General features: G+C 45.4%; 1 protein-coding gene across 6 annotated transcripts in view; it reads left to right on the top strand.

Moving 5' to 3' along the window:
- PPIP5K1 (diphosphoinositol pentakisphosphate kinase 1) overlaps positions 1-25,040 on the top strand; it is a 122,462-nt gene that overhangs the window by 48,091 nt on the left and 49,331 nt on the right. For all 6 annotated transcript variants that reach the window (XM_054042277.1, XM_054042276.1, XM_054042275.1 and 3 more), the window contains 6 exons: positions 9,761-9,888; positions 10,265-10,379; positions 13,126-13,233; positions 16,076-16,192; positions 16,776-16,940; positions 19,648-19,738. In XM_054042277.1, coding sequence (XP_053898252.1) covers positions 9,761-9,888; positions 10,265-10,379; positions 13,126-13,233; positions 16,076-16,192; positions 16,776-16,940; positions 19,648-19,738 — 724 coding nt within the window. The remainder of the gene's footprint in view (positions 1-9,760; positions 9,889-10,264; positions 10,380-13,125; positions 13,234-16,075; positions 16,193-16,775; positions 16,941-19,647; positions 19,739-25,040) is intronic.

The following is a 25,040-nucleotide window of genomic DNA, read 5'->3' as shown; positions in this document are numbered from 1 at the left end:
CATGACATCACCCTTGTGTTTTTTTTTTTTTTTTTTTACTCCTTTTATCCTTACCCAGAGACTTTCAACAAGTCTGTCTCCTATTTCCATCTCAACCTCAGTCCAAGTGTATACATTTTTAATATATGCCCTGTGTGACACTATGGCCAAAAGAGAGCGATCCTGGGATGCATAATCAAAGGAATCTTGAGAAGGAGTAGAGCGATTATTTTACCTGTGTATTTGATAGTGGTGCGACCACTGCTGGAATACTGCATCCAGTTCTGGTGCCCACAATTTAAGAAGGATGTTGATAAATTGGAGAGGTTTCAGAAAAGTCATGAGAATGATTAAAGGATTAGAAAACCTGCCTTATCATGATAGACTTAAGAAGCTCAATCTATTTAGCTTAACAAAGAGAAGGTTAAGGGATGACTTAAATACAGTCTGATTCGCCCATTATTAAATGTTTGTTCCCCGTGTAGATACTTACAGTCTAGCAGAGAAAGATATAACATGATCCAGTGGCTGGAAACTGAAGCTAGACAAATTCAGACTGGGAATAAGGTATTCATTTTTAACAGAGAGGGTTGTGGAGGATTCTCCATCACTGACAATTTTTAAAGCAAGATTGGATGTTTTTCTAAAGCTCTGGTCTAGGAATTATTGGGGGAAGGTCTGTGGCCTGTGCTATACAGGGGAGGTAAGACTAGATGATCACAATGATCTTTTCAGGCCTCTTATCTATCGATGATTCTCCATATCGGGCAGAGGGGGCACTTGAACTGGGGACTACCTCATCCTGGGGGGGAGGAGGGGAGTGTTCCCTAACTACCTAAAAGTGGTAAGGGAAATCTCCTCCCTTCCCAGGCCATCTGGAGAATCTAGTCCTTTACTTTTGTCAAAATGCCTAAAATCGAAACAAAAACCTTTGTCGGGTTGAAAGGTTTCATTTTAATATTACCAAAGCACTCTTCTTTGGTTCAGTCAAAACTATTTGGCAACGAAAACTGCGCTATTTGCCAGGTCTCCCCCCTCCCCCCCCCCCCAACAAAAACAAAAACTACCAGCTTATCTTTTCCCACCAGGGATAATGCACTTTGTCCATGGCTTTGACCCAAGGACAAGCAAGAGCTAACATCAATAACCCAGTTCTTTTCCTTCGCTAAGAGCAGGAACGTCTCCGCGTATTCTATTGACTTGGTGATCTTTCAGATATTGGTCACATTGCTACCTAGTTGCTGTCACTAGCCATGATTGGAGCTTGACTATTCTGTTCAATATCCTGGGTCTTAAGATGACTAAGAAGTCTTGCTTTCTAAGCTACAGGAGCTCCTTGAGGTGGGAATCTCCATTCAGGTCTGAATTTTCTCTGGTCAGCTGCTTGACTCTGGAATGTTGGAACACTTCTCATAAGGGTGATGCTGTGCTCTGGACAAGCCTGTTTGATCAGCACCACCTGCTTTCCATCAGACCTCCTTTTCAGAGGTGTGGGTTAAAAATTCCCAGATGAAAGGCTGTATCTGAGCGCGGTTCAGACCACCTCCTCTTGTATGCACTCAGAGCCCTGCATGAAGGGAGCGGGAGGGAAGGGGTAAGTGGCTCCAGGGGACATTGCTCTTTCGTATATTCTGGAAGCTTGCAGTGGAGGAGCCTTGATTGATATTCAGAGGCTCATCTTGAAGAAATCTGATTGTGTAAGAAGCCTTCATTATCTGCATAACAATTTGGCCCTAAGAAGCCAGTTTCAGTGTCTGTTGGTCTGGTGGGTACCAGTGACCTAGGGAAGGATAGGAGAGAGGTCCTGTAGGCCAAATTTAGGCTGCTAGGGAGGAGATTCAAGTCCAGGACTTAAATGGTAGCATTTTCTGAAATGCTTCCAGTTCCACACACAGGGCTAGAGACAGGCAGAACTGCAGGGTCTCAATGCGTGGATGAGACAATGGTGTAGGAAGGAAGGATTCAGGTTTATTAGGAACAGGGAAACCAGTTGGGAAAGGAAGAGCCTATACAGGAAGGATGGGCTCTGTCTAAACCAAAATGGAACCCAGACTGCTGGCATGTAAAATTAAAAAGGCCAAATGGGAGTTCTTAAACTAAGGTCTGGGGAGAAGCTGACAGGCACGGAGGAGCATGCAGTTCAGACAGAGATATCCCATGGGGAAGGACCTATTAACGGGGATTCTCTATCCTAGTAAAGAGAGTTTAGAAGTTGATAAAGTAAAGGTAGAAATTGAAGAGAAACAGTCAAATGAAGGAGTCCCAATTCAACATCACATGAAGGCAGACAACTAAAAAGTGACAAATGTTATAAGTGCTTGTATGCAAATCCAAGAAGTCTAAATACTAAGATGGGTGGACTTGAGTGCCTGGTGTGATGTGAATCTCCTTATTTAATGGAATCTCAGAAACATGGTGGAATGACAATCAGTCGGACACTGTAATACCAGGGTGCAAAATATATAGGAATGATAGTATAGGTCATGCTGGTGGAGGAGTGGTACTATATTTGAAAGAAAGTGTAGTCAAATATAGTAAAATTGTTATGACTAAACTGTACCGTATAATCTCTATGGATAGAAATTCCATCCTTGAATAATAAGAGTATAGCAGTAGGAACATACTACCAAGCACCTGATCAGGATGATGACAGTAATTGTGAACTGTCTAGGGAGATTGGAGAGGCTATAAACGTAGAAAACTCAATAATAATGGATGGTTTCAACTATCCCCATCTTGACTGGGTATATGTCACCTCAGGACAGGATGCAGAGATAAAGTTTCTTGACACCTTTAAATGACTGTTTCTTGGAGCAGCTAGTCCTGTAACCCACAAGGCAGGAGGTATTTCTTGGTTTAGTCCTAAGTGGAGCATAGAGTCTGGTCCCAGAGGTCATTGTAACTGAACCGCTTGGTAATCGTGACCATAATATAATTAAATTTAATATGCTTGGTTGGGGGAATGGGGAAATACCAAAGAAACCCACCACAGTAGCATTTAACTTCAGAAAGGGGAATGACACAAAAATGAGGAAGTTAGTTAAACATAAATTAAAAGGAACAGGCACAAAAGTGAAATGCCTGCAAGCTGCATGGAAACTTTTAAAAAACACCATACTAGAGGCTCAAACTAAAAAGAATAGGAGGATTTTTAAAAAAAAAAAGCCACCATAGCTACACAATAGAGTGTAAAAAGCAGTTGGAGGCAAAAAGGATCATTTAAAAATTGGAAGTAGAATCCTATTGAGGAAAATAGAAGGGAGCATAAACTCTGGGAAGTCAAGAGTAAACATATAATTAGGAAGGCCAAAAAGAATTTGAAGAACAATAGCAAAAGACTCAAAAAAATTTAAGTACATCAGAAGCAGGAAGCCTTCCAAAAAATCAGTGGGGCCACTGGATGATCGAGATGCTAAAGGAGCATTCAAGGAAGACAAGGTCATTGCAGAGAATATAAATGAGTTTATTTGCATTGGTCTTCCTGCACAGGATGTAAGGGAGATTCCACTCTTGAGCCATTCTTTTTAGGTTACAAATCTGAGGAAATGTTCCAGATTGACATGTCAACAGAGGAGGATTTGGAACAAATTGGTAAATTAAACAGTAATAAGTCACCAGCACCAGATGGTATTCACCCAAAAGTTCTCAAGGAACCCAAATATTTAATTGTAGAACTACTAATTGTGGTATGTACCCTATCACTTAAATCCACTTCTGTGCCAGCTGACTGGAGGATAGCTAATAGGATGCCAATTTTTAAAAAATGGATCCTGGCAATTACAGGCTGGTAAGCTTAACTTGAGTATCAGGCACATTGTTCTTTACTATAGATTCATAGATTATAGGACTGGAAGGGACCTCGAGAGGTCATCGAGTCCAGTCCCCTGCCCGCATGGCAGGACCAAATACTGCCTAGACCATCCCTAATAGACATTTATCTAACCTACTCTTAAATATCTCCAGAGACGGAGATTCCACAACCTCCCTAGGCAATTTGTTCCAGTGTTTAACCACCCTGACAGTTAGGAACTCTTTCCTAATGTCCAACCTAGACCTCCCTTGCTGCAGTTTAAACCCATTGTTTCTGGTTCTATCCTTAGAGGCTAAGGTGAACAAGTTCTCTCCCTCCTCCTTATGACACCCTTTTATATACCTGAAAACTGCAATCATGTCCCCTCTCAGTCTTCTCTTTTCCAAACTAAACAAACCCAATTCTTTCAGCCTTCCTTCATAGGTCATGTTCTCAAGACCTTTAATCATTCTTGTTGCTCTTCTTTGGACCCTTTCCAGTTTCTCCACATCTTTTTTAAAATGCGGCGCCCAGAACTGGACACAATACTCCAGCTGAGGCCTAACCAGAGCAGAGTAGAGCGGAAGAATGACTTCTCGTGTCTTGCTCACAACACACCTGTTAATGCATCCCAGAATCATGTTTGCTTTTTTTGCAACAGCATCACACTGTTGACTCATATTTAGCTTGTGGTCCACTATAACCCCTAGATCCCTTTCTGCCGTACTCCTTCCTAGACAGTCTTTTCCCATTCTGTATGTGTGAAATTGATTTTTCCTTCCTAAGTGGAGCACTTTGCATTTGTCTTTGTTAAACTTCATCCTGTTTAACTCAGACCATTTCTCCAATTTGTCCAGATCATTTTGAATTATGACCCTGTCCTCCAAAGTAGATGCAATCCCTCCCAGTTTGGTATCATCCGCAAACTTAATAAGCGTACTTTCTATGCCAATATCTAAGTCATTGATGAAGATATTGAACAGAGCCGGTCCCAAAACAGACCCCTGCGGTACCCCACTCGTTACGCCTTTCCAGCAGGATTGGGAACCATTAATAACAACTCTCTGAGTACGATTATCCAGCCAGTTATGCACCCACCTTATAGTAGCCCCATCTAATTTGTATTTGCCTAGTTTATCGATAAGAATATCATGCGAGACCGTATCAAATGCCTTACTAAAGTCTAGGTATACCACATCCACCGCTTCACCCTTATCCACAAGGCTCGTTATCCTATCAAAGAAAGCTATCAGATTGGTTTGACATGATTTGTTCTTCACAAATCCATGCTGGCTATTCCCTATCACCTTACCACCTTCCAAGTGTTGGCAGACGATTTCCTTAATTACTTGCTCCATTATCTTCCCTGGCACAGAAGTTAAACTAACTGGTCTGTAGTTACCTGGGTTGTTTTTATTTCCCTTTTTATAGATGGGCACTATATTTGCCCTTTTCCAGTCTTCTGGAATCTCTCCCGTCTCCCATGACTTTCCAAAGATAATAGCTAGAGGCTCAGATACCTCCTCTATTAGCTCCTTGAGTATTCTAGGATGCATTTCATCAGGCCCGGGTGACTTGCAGGCATCTAACTTTTCTAAGTGATGTTTAACTTGTTCTTTTTTTATTTTATCCACTAAACCTACCCCCTTCCCATTAGCATTCACTATGTTAGGCATTCCTTCAGACTTCTCGGTGAAGACCGAAACAAAGAAGTCATTAAGCATCTCTGCCATTTCCAAGTTTCCTGTTACTGTTTCTCCCTCTTCACTAAGCAGTGGGCCTACCCTGTCTTTGGTCTTCCTCTTGCTTCTAATGTATTGATAAAAAGTCTTCTTGTTTCCTTTTATTCCCGTAGCTAGTTTGAGCTCATTTTGTGCCTTTGCCTTTCTAATCTTGCCCCTGCATTCCTGTGTTGTTTGCCTATATTCATCCTTTGTAATCTGTCCTAGTTTCCATTTTTTATATGACTCCTTTTTATTTTTTAGATCATGCAAGATCTCGTGGTTAAGCCAAGGTGGTCTTTTGCCACATTTTCTATCTTTCCTAACCAGCGGAATAGCTTGCTTTTGGGCCCTTAATAGTGTCCCTTTGAAAAACTGCCAACTCTCCTCAGTTGTTTTTCCCCTCAGTCTTGATTCCCATGGGACCTTACCTATCAGCTCTCTGAGCTTCCCAAAATCTGCCTTCCTGAAATCCATTGTCTCTATTTTGCTGTTCTCCCTTCTACCCTTCCTTAGAATTGCAAAGTCTATGATTTCATGATCACTTTCACCCAGGCTGCCTTCTACTTTCACATTCTCAACGAGTTCCTCCCTATTTGTTAAAATCAAGTCTAGAACAGCTTCCCCCCTAGTAGCTTTTTCAACCTTCTGAAATAAAAAGTTGTCTCCAATGCAGTCCAAGAATTTGTTGGATAGTCTGTTCCCCGCTGTGTTATTTTCCCAACATATATCCGGATAGTTGAAGTCCCCCATCACCACCAAATCTTGGGCTTTGGATGATTTTGTTAGTTGCTTGAAAAAAGCCTCATCCACCTCTTCCACCTGGTTAGGTGGCCTGTAGTAGACGCCTAGCATGACATCTCCCTTGTTTTTTGCCCCTTTAAGCCTAACCCAGAGACTCTCAACACTTCCGTCTCCTATGTCCATCTCTACCTCAGTCCAAGTGTGTACATTTTTAATATATAAGGCAACACCTCCTCCCTTTTTCCCCTGTCTATCCTTCCTGAGCAAGCTGTACCCATCCACACCAACATTCCAATCATGTGTATTATCCCACCAAGTTTCAGTGATGCCAACAATGTCATAGTTGTATTTATTTATTAGCACTTCCAGTTCTTCCTGCTTATTCCCCATACTTCTCGCATTTGTATATAGGCATCTAAGATACTGGTTTGATCTTTCCTCCCAGTTTTTTCCTGACTCTCCTTTCTCTCTGCCAATTTAGCCCATACTCCCTCTTGTTTCCGACTCATTTCCCCGGTCTCCATGTTCCCCACTTACCTGTGGGCTTTGCTCACCTGTCCCCGTCGAACCTAGTTTAAAGCCCTCCTCACTAGGTTAGCCAGTCTGTGTCCGAATAGGGTCTTCCCTCTCCTCGAAAGGTGAACGCCATCTCTGCCTAGCAGTCCTTCCTCGAATAGCATCCCGTGGTCTAGGAAACCAAAGCCCTCCTGGCGACACCATCTTCGCAGCCAGGCATTCACCTCCATGATGCATCTGTCTCTGCCCGGGCCCCTACCTTTAACAGGAAGAATTGAAGAGAATACCACCTGTGCTCCAAACTCCTTCACCCGTGCTCCCAGAGCCCTGTAGTCACTCTTGATCTGCTCAGTGTCACACCGTGCAGTATCATTTGTGCCCACATGGATGAGTAGCATGGGGTAGTAGTCAGAGGGCCGGATAATCCTCGACAATGCCTCCGTAACGTCTCGGATACGGGCCCCCGGCAGGCAGCATACCTCCCGAGATGAAATGTCAGGGCGACAGATGGGCGCCTCCGTCCCCCTCAGCAGAGAGTCTCCGACCACCACTACCCTACGTTTCCTATTCGCAGTGGTGGCAGCAGACTCTCCAGCCTTAGGGGTACGAGGCTTCTCCTCCTTTACTGTAGGGAGTGATTCCTTCTTTCCTGTATCAAGAAGAGCATAACGGTTACCTATAACCACGGCAGGAGGGTTCGGAGCAAGGGTGGAGCACTGCCTGCTGCCAGAAGTAACCAGCTGCCAGCGTCCACCCTGAGCCATCTCCTCCTCCACCAGTGGTGTATCAGCAGTCCTGTGTACTGGGACAGCTACCTCAGCTGTCTCCACATGGACACTGTCGAGGAATTGCTCATGGATACGGATGCTCCTCAACCTAGCCACCTCCTCCTGTAGCTCTCCCACCTGCTGCCTGAGAGATTCCACCAGCAGGCACCTTTCACATTGGATGGTCCCCCCAGCCTGGATATCAGTAAGTGGAAATTGCAAGTTACAGTCTTTGCAAAACCACACCAGGATCTGGGTAGAGGCATCCATGCTTAGGCACTCTGTCTGGCTACAGGCACAGGTGGAGGAGACAGCAGCAGTGCTGGCACAGGTGTTGCGGGTCTTCCTAACCATCGTAAGCCTCCCTCTGTCAAACTCCCGTCTGCAGCCCCCTGTCAGCTGAAAGGGTTGTTTAAGCAAACAGTTAGAATGTAGTTGCTTTATAGGTATTAAGGGGAATCAAGAGAAAACAGATGGAACCGGCAAGGGACCCTCGCCCCCTTCCTGCTCCCTTGCGAAACTCCCTGTTAGCAGCCCCTGGTCGCTTGTGCGCTGCTTTATAAAGCCCTGGCCTGTATGAATGCCCCGCCCACTGATTAAGGCTCAGCCACTTACCAGAGGCTTCTAGCTTTCAAACCTTCCTTTGAAGCTCACAGCTTCCAACTGCCAGCCACAGCACACGGTCCTTCAAACAACCAAAACAAACAAACAGACTGACAAACACAAGCTCAGCACACAGCAAGTAACCCTCAAACACAAACAAACACACACTACAGACAGTCACTTACCATAGTTTCAACCAATGTTCATGTATGTGTCTGATAACTCTTTTCCAACAAACAGAACTAACACTGCTTTTGTAAAGGGAAATCATGCCTCCCCAATCTATTAGAATGCTTTGAGGGGGTCAAGAAGCATGTGGGCAAGAGCGATCCAGTAGATCTAGTATAGTTGGACTTTCAGAACGCCTTTGACAACGTCCCTCACCAAAGGCTCTTGAACAAACTATGATGGGATGAGAGGGAAGGTCCTCTCATGGATCAGTAACTGGTTAAAAGACAGAAAACACTGGGTAGGAATAAATGGTCCGTTTTCAGAATGGAGAGAGGTAAATAGTGGTGTCCTCCAGGGGTCTGTAGTGGGACTGGTGGTGTTCAACATGATCATAAATGATCTTGAAAAAGGGGTAAGCAGTGAGGTGGCAAAGTTTGCAGATAATACAAAATTACCCAAGATAGATAAGTCCAAAGCAGTCTGTGAAGAGTTCCAAAGGGATCTCACAAAACTGGGTGAGTGGCAAGAAAATGGCAGATGAAATTCAATGTTGATGATTACGGAGTAATGTACATTGGAAAACATAATCCCAACTATACATACAAAATGACCTGGTCTAAATGAGCTATTACCACTCAAGAAAGAGATCTTGGAGTCATTGTGGATGGTTCTCTGAACCATTTGCTCAATGTGCAATGGCAGTCAAAAAAGCTAACAATGTTAGGAACCATTAGGAAAGGGATAGGTATGACAAAAAAATATCAATAATGCCAATATATAAAGCCATAGTATGCCCATACCTGGAATACTGTGTGTGGTTCTGGTCAGCCCATCTCAGAAGATATATTGGAAAAGGTACAGAAAGGGGCCACAAATATGATTAAGGATATGGAACACCTTCCATCTAAGGAGAGATTAACAAGACTGGGACTATTCAGCTTGGAAAAGAGAGAATTAAGGGTGGGTATTATAGAGGTCTATAAAATCGTGAAAGGTGTGGAAAAAGTGAATAAGGAAGTGTTATTTACCCCTTTACATAACACAAGAAGGCAGGGGTCACTTAATGCAATTAATAGGCAGCAGATTTCAAATAAACATAAGGAAGTATGTCGTCACACAATGCACAGTCAACCTGTGGAACTCGTTGCCAGGGGATGCTGTGAAGGCCAAAAGTATAATTGGGTTAAAAAAGATTAGAGAAGTTCATGGAGGATAGGTCCATCAGTGGCTATCCACCAAGATGGTCAGGGCTGCAACCCCATGCTCTGCATGTCCCTAGGCCTCTTGACTGCCAGATGCTGGGATTGGATGACAGGGGATGGATTGCTTGATGATTACCTGTTCTGTTCATTTCCTCTGAAGCTCCTGGCATTGGCTGCTGTCTGAAGAGAGGATCCTGGGCTAGATGGACCATTGGTCTGATCCAGTATGGCCGTTCTTATGTTCTTTTCTTTCTGTTACTACTGCAGGAATATGGGATTAATAAGGAGGAGAAGCTGGAGATTGCTATTGGCTTCTGTCTTCCTCTCATCAAGAAGATCCAGTTGGACCTGCAAAGAACCCACGAGGATGAGTCTGTCAACAAGCTGCACCCCTTGTAAGGACCTTGCTGCATGTTGGCACTGGTGGGGGACACTCTGTGCCCTGAGAAGGCCATGCCATACGTTGACCTAGATGGACCAACCAGTGATGTTAAACGAAGGCAGTAGTGCATCGGTGCGGGGAGAGGGAGTGTTGCTGCCTTTATCAGAATGTGCAGAGGGGAGCAAGTGTTTGGCTGGGGAGAGGACTACACCATTCCTACAGGCCTATTCCTTAGGATGCTGTGTAGCAGGCCACTTGCTCCTCGCATCTCGCTCTACCTCTGCTACCCTGAAACGTGGGTGTATTTATCTCTGCAGAATGATTTCACTCTGTTAGGCATGCATGTTTGAGAGAGTCCATATGAACTAAGCTGCATTGGTTTGGTTTAGGTACTCGAGAGGAGTCCTGTCCCCGGGTCGCCATGTCCGGACACGGTTATACTTTACCAGCGAGAGCCACGTACATTCCCTGCTCAGCATCTTCCGCTATGGGGGGCTCTTGGATGTAAGTGTGCCAGCAGTACCACAGGGTAAACCTCCCCCTTTCTTCATCAGCCCTGTCTAGGATGAACAGTGCGGCTGCAAATTACCCCTTCTAGCTAACTCCCCACCAATGACTCATGACACTGGCTTCTGACCAGCGGTATCTCTGCTGTGTTTGCATGTTGTGGCTTATTTTCATCTTTGGCATGTGGAGGGTTGTTTTTGCTAAGGGTCTGATTCTCGCTCCATGTTCTTGCTGAATAATACCTTGTTCCAAGACCAGCCCCACTGATTTTAGTGGGAACCCAGCGGGAGTGTGATTTCGGTGGCATAGCTCATGGAGTAATAAGGTGTTACTGAGGCTACATCTACACTACGGGGGGGGGGGTCGATTTAAGATACGCAAATTCAGCTACGCGAATAGCGTAGCTGAATTCGACATATCGCAGCCGACTTACACCGCTGTAGGGACGGCGGCAAAATCGACCTCCGCAGCTTCCCGTCGACGGCCCCTACTCCCACCTCCGCTGATGGAGTAAGAGCGTCGATTCGGGGATCAACGGGACGCGATAAATCGATCCCCGAGAGGTCGATTTCTACCTGTCGATTCAGGCGGGTAGTGTAGACCCAGCCTGAGTGTGAGTAAGGGTGACAGAGAGGGTCCAAGTGGGAGAGTTTGCATCTGCTACTCTCCTTTCCTCACCCTGCTCTGGGAAGGGAAGGGAAGCTGATTCCTCTTGAGCAGGGCCAAGCTCCACTCTAGAGACTTTCTTTGAGTCATTGACTTGGAACTAAATGTTCCCCTGAAGTAAGTGAGCTGAAATTACAGCTACTCTAAGGTGCATGCATAACTGGTTGGAAAGCTGTTCCCAGAGAGTAGTTATCGGTGGTTCACAATCAATCTAGAAGGGCATAATGAGTGGGGTCCCGCAGGGATCAGTTCTTGGGCCAGTTCTGTTCAGTATCTTCATCAATGATTTAGGTAATGGCATAGAGAGTGCACTTATAAAGTTTGCAGATGCTACTGAGCTGGGAGGGGTTGCAAATGCTTTGGAGGATAGGATTAAAATTCGAAATGATCTGGACAAACTGGAGAAAGGGCCTGAAGTAAATGGGACGAAATTCAATAAAGACAAATGCAAACTACTGCACTTAAGAAGGAACAATCAGTACAATGGGAAATGACTGCCTAGGAAGGAGTCCTGCAGAAAGGGATCTGGGAGTCAGTGGATTACAAGCTAAATATGAGTCAACAGTGTAACGCTGTTGCAAAAAAACCAAACATTCTGGGATGTATTAGCAGGAGTGTTGTAAGCAAGACACAAGAAGTCATTCTTCCGCTCTACTCCACACTGATTAGGCCTCAACTGGAGTATTGTGTCTAGTTCTGGGTGCCACATTTCAGGAAGGATGTAGACAAATTGGAGAGAGTCCAGAGAAGAGCAACAAAAATGATGGAAGGTCTAGAAAACATAACCTCTGAGGGAAGATTGAAAAAAATTGGGGTTGTTTCTTCTGGAGAAGAGAAGACTAAGGGGAAACATGAGTTTTCAAGTATATAAAAGGTTGTTACAAGGAGGAGGGAGAAAAATTGTTCTACTTAACCACTGAAGAAAGGACAAGAAGCAATGGGCTTAAATTGCAGCAAGGGAGGGTTAGGTTGGACATTAGGAAAAATTGCCTAGGGAGATGGTGGAATCTCCATCATTGGAGATTTGTAAGAACAGGTTAGGGATGGTCTAGATGATACTTAGTCCTTAGTGCAGGGGACTGGGCTAGATGGGTCTCTTCAGTGAGAAGGAAATGGAAGGACCAGGCATTTGGAGACTGAGCCTTGTCTCTCCTTTGATAAGGGTAGAGCCTAGAATTTCACATCGCTGCAGAGCTTGAATTGGAGAAATCTTTCCCCGAGCCTCAATGGTTGATTGGGTTGGCTCTACACTCCCTCCCTCCCTCCCTGTGGGTATTAGAAGGGCTAAGAAATGCACTGTCTCTCAAACTAATCGTGTTCTTTGGTTCGCTTTTGTCTCCTATCGTGCTATTCCCAGAAGGTTTGTAGGAGTTAGGGCTTGTTTAGCAGGTTCAGGTTCGTGTGCCTGTGGCAGCTCTCTGTATCCGAGGAAAGTAGCCATATATGACTTTGTCTAACTTCCTGGTCAATGTCGAGGGTGTTTTTCTTACACTCCCTATCCCCTGTAGTGTCAGGGGATACTGTGCTGCAGGGCATGCTACCTTGGGGGTATGGCTGTGCCCTGGTGAGAGGCCGGGGGACACTATGCTGCAGGAAGTGCTGCCTTTCCCATCTCTCAAATGGCATGTCCAAATTGTTCTCCAGTTTTTCCATTCATCAGACCCTTTTGTAAGAGCAACCCTCCTTCCTTTCCGTTCTCCCCCATCCATTTTCTCACTGCTTCTCGCAAATATTTTATTCTGCAGACCACCATTTGAGAACCAGCATGTTAGGGAAATTGTTATTGGTTATATTCCATATCTCAGCATGACATTAGAGGGTAGCCTGCTGCTGGATGTGCTAAAATCTGAACATGGGCTGTAGCTGTAGTTGGAGTGTCCCTTCCTGCCATCATTTCATTCTGTAAACTCCTCTCCCTCAGTGTTCAGTTCTGTCTGCAGATTAGCTGAGCGAATTGTTTCTGTGCTGACAGGGATGTTACATTGTGTAGAGGAAACCCGCTCAGACCCATTTCACGTAGTGCTGCAAGTTGTCTGCCATTGCTTATCCCATGCGACTGTTTGTGTGTATGTATCAGGAGTCCAAGGACCAGCAGTGGAAGAGAGCCATGGACTATTTGAGTGCTATCTCAGAACTGAACTACATGACCCAGATTGTTATCATGCTCTACGAGGACAACAACAAGGTGAGGGATCTAGAACTAGAGTCAAATCTTTCCTCCTGTGATGTGAGACAGTGGCCACCAGGATCCAGCACTCCCTGACTATTCCCAGGTGGCAAGGCACTGGCATTGGTGGGCCTCCTGTCATACCAGGCAGTGAGAGCCCAAAACTGATTGCACATTTTCTTTCTGAAATGTGAGATTGGAAGTCTCCTGGGCTGAAGAGCCTCCCAGAACACAAGTTTCTAGGGCCAAGAGTTCCCGGTTAGCCAAGAATCTATAGACCAGAATCCTTCACTTAGTTAAGAAGAACAGGAGTACTTGTGGCACCTTAGAGACTAACAAATTTATTAGAGCATAAGCTTTCGTGGACTACAGCCCACTTCTTTTTGCGGATACAGACTAACACGGCTGTTACTCTGAAACTGTTCACTTAGTTAAGGGGATTTCGAATTGGTATTTAAAAATAGCCTGCTGCTGAGCATCCCCTTCCAGTCACAGCGTTAATCTATGACTAGTTGAATCTATGCTCAGTCCCCTCTATCAGCTCCCTTTGGCTGGGATCATCCCAGAGGTGCTGGAGGCCAGACATAACAGTCTTTTAGTAGTGGTGGTCTTTGGCCACTGGGGAAAAAGAGACAATACCCCCCTCTTCTCCAAGTGTATTGTTAGAAGAGACCGCATGGTCTGTAAGTGGTTGGGGCAGAGCACTTGGAGTCAGACCTGTTGTAATAGGTTGGCTGTGCTCTTCTACTGACCCACTGTGTTATCAGTGTTGGAACTCTTTAGGGAAAGGTTAACTGAGCCCTCTGACTCATTGTGGCAGCTACTGCTTGTTAACCCACGCTTGATTTAAGGGGAGTGAGTGTGGCCCTCTGGTTATTGGAATCTAAGGGCCGAGCTCTCCTCGAGGAGAATAGTCCAGCTATGGCATTTGTGGCTAATATTGTGTTAACTTGTTGATAGAGATACATTAATCACTGAGCTAAACAGTAGTGGTTGCCTAGGTGTAAGTGAGCACAACCTAATTATATGTGTTATCTGTAAACAGAATATTATCCTAACCAGTAATATATTTACTTGGCACTTTGAAAGGGCCAATTTCCCCAAACTTCAGACAACATGAATGATAATTAGAAGTTGTTTAAAAATTCTTTTAGTAAATGCCCAAAAAATCAAAATTCCCCAATCACAGAAAAACTAGCCTGATTAAAAAGGGAAGAGAAAAGAGCACTATAGAATTGCACGCACAAATGGAAAAATGGAGGTTGATAGCAATGACTTAAATGATGGGTTTGAGGCAGGAATCACTGGATGAAATTCTATGGCTTGCATTGTGCAGAAGGTCAGACAGGTGATCATAATGGTCCCTTCTGGCCTTAAAAATCTATTAAATTAGCAGTCATTAAGAAAGGGATAGATAATAAGACATGTTGTCGCTATAAAAATCCATGGCACACCCACATCTTGAATACTGCATGCAGATGTGGTCGCCCCTTCTCAAAAAAGAATATTGGAATTGGAAAAGGGCAACAAAAATGATTGGGGGTATGGAATGGCTTCCATATGAGGAGATATTAATAAGACTGGGGGAAAGTTAAGGGTGGGTATTATAGAGGAATATAAAATTGTGAATGATGTGGAGAAAATAAATAAGGAAGTGTTATTTATGCCTTCTCATAACACAAGAACTAAGGGTCACCAAATTAAATTAATAGGCAGCAGATTTAAAACAAAAGGAAGCATTTTTTTCGCACAATGCACAGTCAACCTGTGGAACTCTTTGCCTAAGGATGTTGTGAAGGCCAAGACAATAACAGGGTAAAAAAAAGAACTAGATAAGTTCATGGAGGATAGGTCCATCAGTGGCTATTAGCCAGGATGGACAGGGATGGTGTCCCTAGCGTCTGTTTGCCAGAAGCTGGGAATGGGTGACAGGGGATGGATCACTTGATGATTACCTGTTCTGTTCATTCCCTCTGGGGCACCTGGCACTGGCCACTGTCGGAAGACAGGATACTGGGCTAGATGGATCTTTGGTCTGACCCAGTATGGCCATTCTTAAGTTCTTATGTTTTTAGTCATGAAATGCAGACAATTGATATGGGATGCCAAAGGAATCAATGCCAAAAATCTATAGCCAGTAGGATTAAGAGGACAATAACAGAATTTTTTAAATATCCAGGAAAAAAATCCTAGCAATGGTGTAAGTCTGGAATAGATAGAGATGATAAAATTGCCAATAATGATGCAGAAAAGACAGAAGTATTCAATAAATATCTCTGTCCACTATGTGGAAAAAAGAGTCAATGGCTGGAAAGCTGAAAGTAGACAAATAAAACTTCCCACCTTATACTCTAGTTTATAACAGTCAGGGTAATTAACCCTGGGAACAACTTGCCCAGGGATATAGTGGATTCTCCTTCACAGGGGGTCTTCAAATCAAGACTGGGTGTGTCTTTCTCAAAGATGTGCTGTAGCCCAGCCAGGAGACATCCTGGGTGAGAGTCCCTGGCCTGTGTTGTCCTTGAAGTCATAATCTATAAAGCCAAAGTCAAGGAAGGTGTAAGACTCACCCTCCCCAGTGTGTGGTCAGTTTTGAAGGAAGAGCAGGTACTGTGTCTCTGGGTATGTTTGCATAGCCCAGTCCGGATTGGGTCCTCCGGAAGCTACTGTGATAAACATAATACTGAGCTCTGCTGCTGGGTGAGACATAAAGCCCAAGTTAGCGTGTCTATGCTTGTCTCATTGCTTCTGCATTTCCGCCTAAGCGGTGTGATTGGGGTGTGTGCTGTTTTGGCATGGCAGAGAAAGGGCTGAGGGCCAGTACCACAGATGAAGGTGGGGCTGATTTTTGTGTTCTCAGGACCCATCTTCAGAGGAGCGTTTTCACGTGGAGCTGCATTTCAGCCCAGGTGTGAAGGGATGTGAGGAAGATGGAAGTGCCCCTACAGGGTTTGGCTTTCGGCCTGCATCAGCAGAAGTGAGTCTGCAGTCACTGTGCCCTGTTTGAAGGGTCTGCCTGTGTCACTGAGGCACAGGCCTTGTGGGAGATGGGGTGGAGCACACCAACTGCACTGCTCCTGAGGGGAAAGCAGCGTGCTAATGAAAGAGAGGTGAAGCCACAGGCCCACCTCTCCCCCATCCTTAGAAAAGGAGCTGGGACCCAAGTGTGCTCAGGAGAGCCCTTATGATACTGGCGGAGCAGGCTCTGGTGTGCTCACAGCAGGGCCAGGCGCAGTCTGACCCAGAATCCTTATTCACACTCTGATAAACACATACCTAGTAGCTCCACTGCATGCTGCAGTGCTTCTGTCGGCCAGCAGTGGCCGTGTCTCAGGCCTGCTCTTGCAGTAGCTTATCTGGCAGTTGAGGGTCATTTGTGGGATTGAGTTTCCTGGCTGATTGGGTACTTTGTGTCTGTCTCAAGTTTCAAGGCTGCGTGTGGGGAGATGTACAAAACAAAGTGTGATTACAAGTGTCTGACTAGAATTCTGCTGGGCCTGTTTTTCCTCTCAATAAATCCCACCTGGGCCTGCATTGCTAGTTGTGTTTCCTTCATGCAGAATGATGATAAGAAGCCAAACCAGGGCAGCATGGAGGATCTCTCCAAAGTGAAGAGCACTGATGAGACAGACCAAGCACAAGAAAGATCATCCCAGCCCTCTGAGCCAATCTGCGTTCAGCGGAGATCGCCCTTGATCCGCAACCGGAAAACTGGATCCATGGAGGTAATGGGGCGGGTGTAGTTTCAGTTGCTCTGATCTAGTTCTCTTGCCCAGACTGGGGATCTCAGTTTTATCATTGCAGAAAAGCTGCATTTTTCTGGGACTACCCTTTTAACAGTGCACCAGGATCTGAGTTACTGCCATGAAAGGAGTTAGGGCTGTGGTCACCAACCGGTTGATCATGATCGAGTGGTCGATCCTAGAGGATCTCCCAGTTGATTGCGGTCTTTGGTGATGCAGTGTGGCTGCCGCTAAGGCAGACTCCCTGCCTACCCCGACCCCACGCTGCTCCCAGAAGCAGCCAGCGTGGCCCCACAGCCATGGGGGCGGGGGCCGGGGTCTCTCTCCGTGCGCTGCTCCTGCCTTCAAGCACTGCTCCTGCACCTCCCATTGGCTGCGAGAGCTGCGGGGGCGGTGCTTGCAGAGAGAGGCAGCGCACAGAGCCATATGCTCCCTAGGTCCTTTTCTGCAGAACTGCTGCCTAGCCACTCGGTCCCTAGTCTGTATCAGTGCCTGGGATTCTTCCGTCCTAAGTGCAGGACTCTGCACTTGTCTCATGAAGTTAGGCCATATGGCACTTTCCAGTTTATCTGCCTCCTGTAGGCTCATGGGAAGGGGTGGTGCCTGCCGTCTGTGATTTGCGTTGGGCAGTGGAGGTTTATTATAAAGTTCTTAATCTGCCATAGGGCCGATATACTTATAGGACTGTCTATCCACTGTCCTGCCAAGGCAATTGAACTGAGCTGGGCTGGCCTTACTCCCTGTCCTCAGGCTCAGTCTGGATAGGCTGTCTCAGTGGTGGGGCCTTAGCTCACAGGTATCCAAATCCCCTTCGAGTTGCTTTCAGCACTGTCTCTCCTCCTTTCTGGGACTATTCACTCCCTTGATTCTAGCTGTTTTCTTGGAGGTTGGGGAAGGGATGTTTTGGGCTGAGGGATCTTCGGCTGTCTTGGGCCTTCCTTATTATTGTCAGCCAGGAAATCCCAGGTCCCTTTTTGGTGATTGGCACACAATAAATTAACCATGGTCTGGGGAGTATCCTAGGGTGATCCAATGGATCTAGTGTACTTGGACTTTCAGAAAGCCTTGACAAGGTCCCTCACCAAAGGCTCTTAGGCAAAGTAAGCAGTCAAGGGATAAGAGGGAAGGTCTTCTCCTGGATCAGTAACTGGTTAAAAGATAGGAAACAAAAGGTAGGAATAAATGGTCAGTTTTCACAGTGGAGAGAGGTAAATAGCAGGGTCCCCTAAGGATCTGTAGTGGAACCAGTGTTGCTCAACATAGTCATAAATTATCTAGAAAAGGAGAGGAGCAGTGAGGTGGCAATATTTGCAGGTGATAGAAAATTACTCAAGATAGTTAAGTCCAAAGCTGATTGTGAAGAGCTGTAAAGGGATCTCCCTAAACTGGATGATTGGGCAAAAAAATGGCAGATGAAATTCAATGTTGGTAAATGCAAAGTAATGCACATTAGAAAACATAATTCCAACTATACATACAAAACAATGGGGTCTAAATTATCTGTTACCACTCAAGAAAGAGATCTTGGAATCATTGTGTATAGTTTCTCTGAAAACATCTGTTTAGTGTGCAGTGGCAGTCAAAGCTAACAATGTTGGGAGCCATTAGGAAAGAAATGTATAATAAAACAGAAAATATCATAGTGGCACTATATAAATCCATGGTATGCCCACATCTTGAATACTACATGCAGTTCTGATTGCCCTATCTCCGAAAATATATGTTAGAAATGGAAAAGATACAGAGAAGAGCAACAAAAATGATTGAGTATGGAACAGTTTCCATGTGAGGAAAGATTTAAAAAATCTGGGACTGTTCAGTTTAGAAAAGAGACGACTAAGGGTGGGGGGAATATGATAGAGGTCTATAAAATCATGAATGGCGCAGAGAAAGTGAATTGGGAAGAGTTATATATGTTATATTGTTATAAAGCAATTTCATCAGATGAACCCAGTTTCTTAATAGGCCGCAGAGTAAACAAAATGAACTACTTCTTCACACAACACACAGTTGATCTGTGAAATTCGTTGCCAGGGGATGTTGTGAAGGCCAAAACTATAACTGGGTTCAAGAAAGAATTGGAGAAGGTCATGGAGGATAGGTCCATCAGTGGCTCTAAGCCAAGATAGTCAGGGACATAATCCCATACTCCGAGTGTCCCTAAACCTCCAGCTGCCAGAAGCTGGGACTGGATGACGGGATGGATCACTTGAAATTTCCCTGTTTTGTTCTGTCATCTGCTACCACGGCCACTGTCAGAGACAGAATACTGGGCTGGATGGACCCTTGGTCTGACCCCACTATGGCTGCTGTTATGTGGAAACAACTGCACTTGGTGGTGCTGACATGGGTTGTGTGCGTGCCCTAGAGGAGAAATGCTCTGGTGATCAGAGCTGGAGCATGGGAGTCGGGACTCCTTGAGTTCTATTCTCAGCTTTGTGCCAGGTTCCTTAGGGGGAACCTTCTAAAGGTGCAAAAGGCAGGTCAACACTTAACTCCCTGTGACTGCCAGTGAGAATCAGGCACAGATTGGCTCTTTGTGCCTGTGAAATTGTCCCTTCCCCTCAGTCTTTAAAATGAGACACATCCTCTCCACCTCTTACTAACATTTGCGAAGTCCTTTGAGGGTGGTGGGTAGAGCAGCCAGGAATCCTTAATGGTGCAGTCAGCATTCCTCTTGTTTCTACAGGTGCTGTCCGAGTCCTCTTCCAAAACTGGAGGGTATCGCCTCTTCTCCTCCTACTCCAGACAATCTGCCGAAATGAAGCAAAGTGGCCTAGGTACGAGCCTGTACTCGACCTGTCCACCTGTACCTCTCTCTTTCTCTGTGCGTCTGTCCATCCCTCCACATGTACATCTGGCTCAAGTTCCATGTATGTCTGTGTATGTATTATGTCCTCTTATGTAATGTTACAGCATACAATAAGTTTCCTGTACAGTTCTCTATCTCCTTCATTCCTCAGCCCCTCACGCAGCCAAGGTCCTTACTGCTGAAAGTGCACACATTACCTTTTGTAACAGATGCATAATTGCAGAGCAGGTTTCTGTTCCCATGGCAGCGTATTTCACGGTGCGCTATTTGATCCTTAGCAGAGGGAGGGAAAGTTACTGGCCAAAATCTGAGATGTGGATGTACGTGGGTTCTGTATAGAACTGAAACGGGTATCACAGCTGGGTTAATTTATTAATTTGCCAGGCTCTTCCCATAGATGGATTGTTGTCTATAATCCCTTCTTCCTCATGTTAAGATTTTTGGCCTCATCAAGGGAATGGAGATCACTCACCAACCACTGTCTGTTCAATGGTGACGGCTCATAGCACCCTTCACTGATCTGGTTAGCTTTTCATAGCTAGAGTGCCAGTTGAAGCTGGTGGAAAAAACTTCTGGGCACTGTTTGCAAGTATTTTTAGCACAGATTCCCACTGTTAAGTATCTGTGGTCTGGGCACTGAAGTCAGATTGTGTTGGCACTTTGTCATGCTGCCTAGTAAAGCCAAACATTTGGTGCAAGGTTAAGAAAGCCATGACCGTGCTGTCCTGTCAGGCCAGAATTTGGATTTTGTTGATCACAGCTTGCTAATGTTTCCAGAACTCCTGTTGCAGAAACAGAGTCAAATTCTCTATCCAGAGCCCAAATCTCTGCTGCTGACTGCCTGCAAAGCGGAACCTTGACAGATGCAGATGATGATGGTTTAGAAGGATAGCACATTTTTGTGGGAGATTGCAAACTATCCATAAAACAGCTTCGTGCAGCAAGGTGCTGGAGATGTTCACTCTGGACAATACAGAAGGCGACAATTCCAGCACCTGCTTCTGTCTCTGCAGGCCTGGAATATTTACTATATCTACAAGTCTGGCAGTCCAAAGGGAAAGTAAATGAGCATGTGCACTTTGTTGCTTTTATTTATGTTGTATGAAGAAGTCCTGCCAGGTTTTGTCAAAAGAAAATTCTGCTTTTTTTTGTTCTTTAACATTATGAATTCAGTTCTTGTCTCCTTGGAAGGCTCTATGGCCACTGTACAACTAGTGCAAATACAGTATTGCAAGAAAGTGAAACCTGAGCAATTGAGAGGGAAAGGGATTTTTCACCACACTTTAAAATTCTGGGTTTTGTTTAGCAGGTCACTGAGCTCCAAAGTCTAAGGCTATGTCTACACTGAGATCAAAGGCCTGCAGCTAGCCTAGGTCAGCTGACTTGGACTCGTGGGCCTCAGGCTGGGGAGCTATAAAATTGCAGTGTAGACGTTCAGGCTTGGGCTGGAGCCTGGACTGAGACCCCATGAGAGGGGAGGGTCTTAGAGCCTGGGCTCCAGCCCGAGCCCAAACGTTTACACGGCAGTTTTCACCCCTGCAGCCTGAGCCCTGTGAGCCAGTCAGCGGACTGGGCACTGAGACTTGGTGCTGTGGGTTTGTATCTCCGTGTAAACGTACCCTAGAATGTTTAGGAGAAAGGATGTCTTTGTTAAAGAGGCAGATTTTTGAATCTTTAATTTAGGTGGAAGAGTTCTCATTTAAGCTCCAAGAAAGTTATCCAGCAAAAGCAGGGTAGACCAGACTTGATATTCCTGATGTTCCTAAGGTTAAAAAAAAGTCACAAGCTTCAGACCTTTCAGGTTGCCATTATACACCAGAAAGCGGCAAAGTAGGGGCAAACCGATTTTCTTAAACATCTTTGCAGGTCACCTTTGAAGCATGGCCAAAGTCCTCCTAGCAGCAGCACTAGTTCAAGTCCCTGTTCTCTGAGTTTTAGGCTACATGTACACTACGGGGGGAGATCGATTTCAGATACACAAATTCAGCTATGCGAATAGCGTAGCTGAATTCAACTTACTTACCCTGCTGTGAGGACGGCGGCAAATCAACTGCTGCGGCTCCCCCGTCAACGGCGCTTACTCCTACCTGGGCTGGTGGAGTACGCACGTCGATTCGGGGATTGATTATCGCGTCCCGATGAGACACGATAAATCGATCCCCGAGAGATCGATTTTCTACCGCCGATCCGGGCGGGTAGTGAAGACCAGCCCGTAGACATCCTACAACCAAGAGATTTCTAAAAGGCCCTGAGTCTTTCCTCTGCATCTGTGCACGAACTCCCTCTTAGGATTTGAACTTAATTCTCACCCAGTTAACGGAATCTCCTTTTGAACCATTAGGTTAAGGTTGTTTTAATGTCTGTCCCTAAAGACTGAATGCTTGATATGGCAATATCAGAGAGGTTCAGGCATTGATGGCTGGCCCTCTGTTTAGTACTCTATAAAGATCTGATATCCCTGACTACCTGCTCTTGTGCTTTCCCTAGACCTCACTCAGCATTGGAAGAGGCTGCTGCAGGCTCCATTGAGGTGCAAAAAGGGCCTTTAACTACTCTGGGTCTATGGAGCTTTAACTAGATTGTCAATACAAAACCAGTCTTCTCACTAGTCATCTGCCCTGTAGAGTCTCAGCAGTACTGAGTAAGTTGGAGGAACAACCGGCACCAAGTGATCAGTTCTGTGAGGGCGGCATGTGTGAACCCAATGGTCACTGCTCTGCAGAGGGCTCTGCATCTGTGCTGGTGGATTACTTGTGGAGCCACGGTTGCTGGGGATGCGCCTTTCTTCTTAGGTGGATTTGGGTTCATAAAAACTCATAGACTTCAAGGTCAGAAGGAACCATTGTGATCATCTAGTCTGGCCTGCTGCACATTGCAGGCCACAAAATCTCACCCACCCACTCTTGTAATAGACCCATAACCTCTGGCTGAGTTACTGGACTCCTCAAAACATGATTTAAGGACTTCAAGTCACAGAAAATCCACCATTTACACTAGTTTAAACCTGCAAGTGACCCGGGCCCCATGCTGCAGAGGAAGGTGAAAACTCCCAAGGGCCTCTGCCAATCTGACCTGGGGGAAATTCCTTCCTGACCCCAAATATGGCGATCAGTTAGACCCTGAGCACGTGGGCAAGACCCACCAGACACCTGGGAAAGCATTCTCTGTAGTAACGCAGAGCCTTCCCCATATAGTGTCCCATCACCAGCCATTGAGGGTATTTGTTACTCGCACTCACAGATTGGCTACATGCCATTGTATGCAGTCCCATCATACCTTCCCCTCCATAAACTTCTCAATCCAGTCTGGAAGCCAGTTAGATTTTTTTTTTATTTTATTTTATTTTTTTTTTGGTTCCCACTGCTCCTCTTGGAAGGGTGTTCCAGAACTTCACTCCTCTGATGGTTAGAAACCTTCTTCTAATTTCAAGCCTACACTAGTTTGACGGCCAGTTTATATCCATTTGTTCTTCTGCCAGCATTAGTGCTTAACTTAGAAACTCCTCTCCCTCCCTGGTATTTATCCCTCTGATGTATTGAAAGGGACAACGCATCTGTTACCTGTTCATGGGTCTCTTCCTTCCTAATGCATTTGTCTGGCTTTATTGAAACCTAGATTCATCCCCTTCACAACTGAGATGTGTGTTCTCTATGTGTGGGGAGGAGTAGGAAGAACAGCTGGTCTTAGATTGCCTCTCCCTCTGGCTTGGGCTTCAGCACATATTTTTGTGGTTGGGTCTGTTAGCCACTACCACCTGTTGCTACTGCTGGGCTTTGAGCAAGTCCTGCTCCAGTGTCCGGCTGTGCCTACTTCCCCACTAAATGGCCTTGCCAGTGACTGGCTGGTGGTGTTTCTTAATCTGTTGCCATGGAGGGAGAAGGATGAGTGCTAGTACTCTGGCATAAAACCAGAATGGTTACAAACACAAAAGGGAGAAGACAGGAGAGGACCCTGGGTATATTGCTGGTACCATTCCCTCCCGAGCTATCATCATAGTAAGTTGAGTTGGGTTTACTCTGCTGGAGCCCTTAAAATGTTCCACTGAAAATGGGGAGGGCCACAGTCACAGCTTGACAGATTGAGGGGGTAGGTTGTGTAGAGTCTTTATGGAGAAGTGATCCATATAAAAGCATTGCAGTTCCACAAGCTCATTCTCCCTGACCCAGCCAATTGTATTGAGCTAGCCAGATCCAAGAATAGTCATGTATCTTCTCTGTCTCTCACTTCCTTTCCATTGCCTTCTCTTCAGCCAAGTGATTAGACATAGAGCTCTTGCTACACAGTTTGTTTCCCTCTTTGTGTTCTATTTCTGCTGTTTGGTGTCATAATTGCATTGTAGCACAATCTCTAAACTCATCCTCTGGGAGCTGTGATCTCCCCTGGCTGCACTGGGAGGTGTTCTCATCCCTGCGTGTCTCTGTCCTCTCAGCCACTTGCTGGCTGACTAAGCCTGATGCCTCTTCTGCAGCTTTGCAGCAACAGATGGTTCCCAAATAATTGTTCTGGTTGTATGAACTGAATTAACTCCTTTTGAAAGCTGATGGAAAAATAGTGTCATCTTGTACTAAGTGTCACAATTTCAGGATAAAATTACAGGGGTCATCATAGTTCTGCTTCAGGAAATGAATGAGTTATAGAGTCAGGAATCAATTTCCCTATATGGGATAGTATTGCCCAGTGAGATATGGAAACAGTGTACCTCTTTCTATGAAGCATCTGGTCCTGGCTACAGCTGGAGGCAGGATACTGGACTAAATGGTCTATTGGTGTAATCTAGTGTATCAGGGAGAGGAGGATACCAAGTGGATGGGCCATTCTTCTGGTCCAGAATAGCAGTAGGTGATGGTTCCAGGTCTGAATTGGCCTTTGATGTGATCGCATATGGAAATTCCTGTTCCTTGGGAAGGATGTTTCCTGCAGGCTGTCTCTTTCTCATGAAGACTCTGACACGACAGGTGCTGTGTTAAGCTAGCTGCTTCACACTCAGCAAACACTACTCCTTGGATAACTAAGAAAAAGGAATTTGTCTCTGGGTGGAATGCAGAGGCGAGTCCATGAACAGACTAAAAATCCCAGAGTGCTTTGCAGTTAACTGAGGATCAGCCAGGAGAAGAAGAGGGAGGAGAAAATCAGATGACATATGAGAAAACAAAATAATGTTCCATAGATGCACCAGGGGAATCTGAGTTAAATGGGCAATTTAGAACTGGTGTCAAATGGCAAATTGGGAGGCCTGGAGACTGAGCTCCTGTTGCTCTCCGGAACAGATA

Source organism: Malaclemys terrapin, chromosome 10, assembly GCF_027887155.1.
Source record: "Malaclemys terrapin pileata isolate rMalTer1 chromosome 10, rMalTer1.hap1, whole genome shotgun sequence".
Classification (NCBI taxonomy): domain Eukaryota; kingdom Metazoa; phylum Chordata; order Testudines; family Emydidae; genus Malaclemys; species Malaclemys terrapin.
The sequence above is the reverse complement of the archived record's forward strand: the minus strand, read 5'-3'. Positions and strand labels throughout refer to the sequence as shown.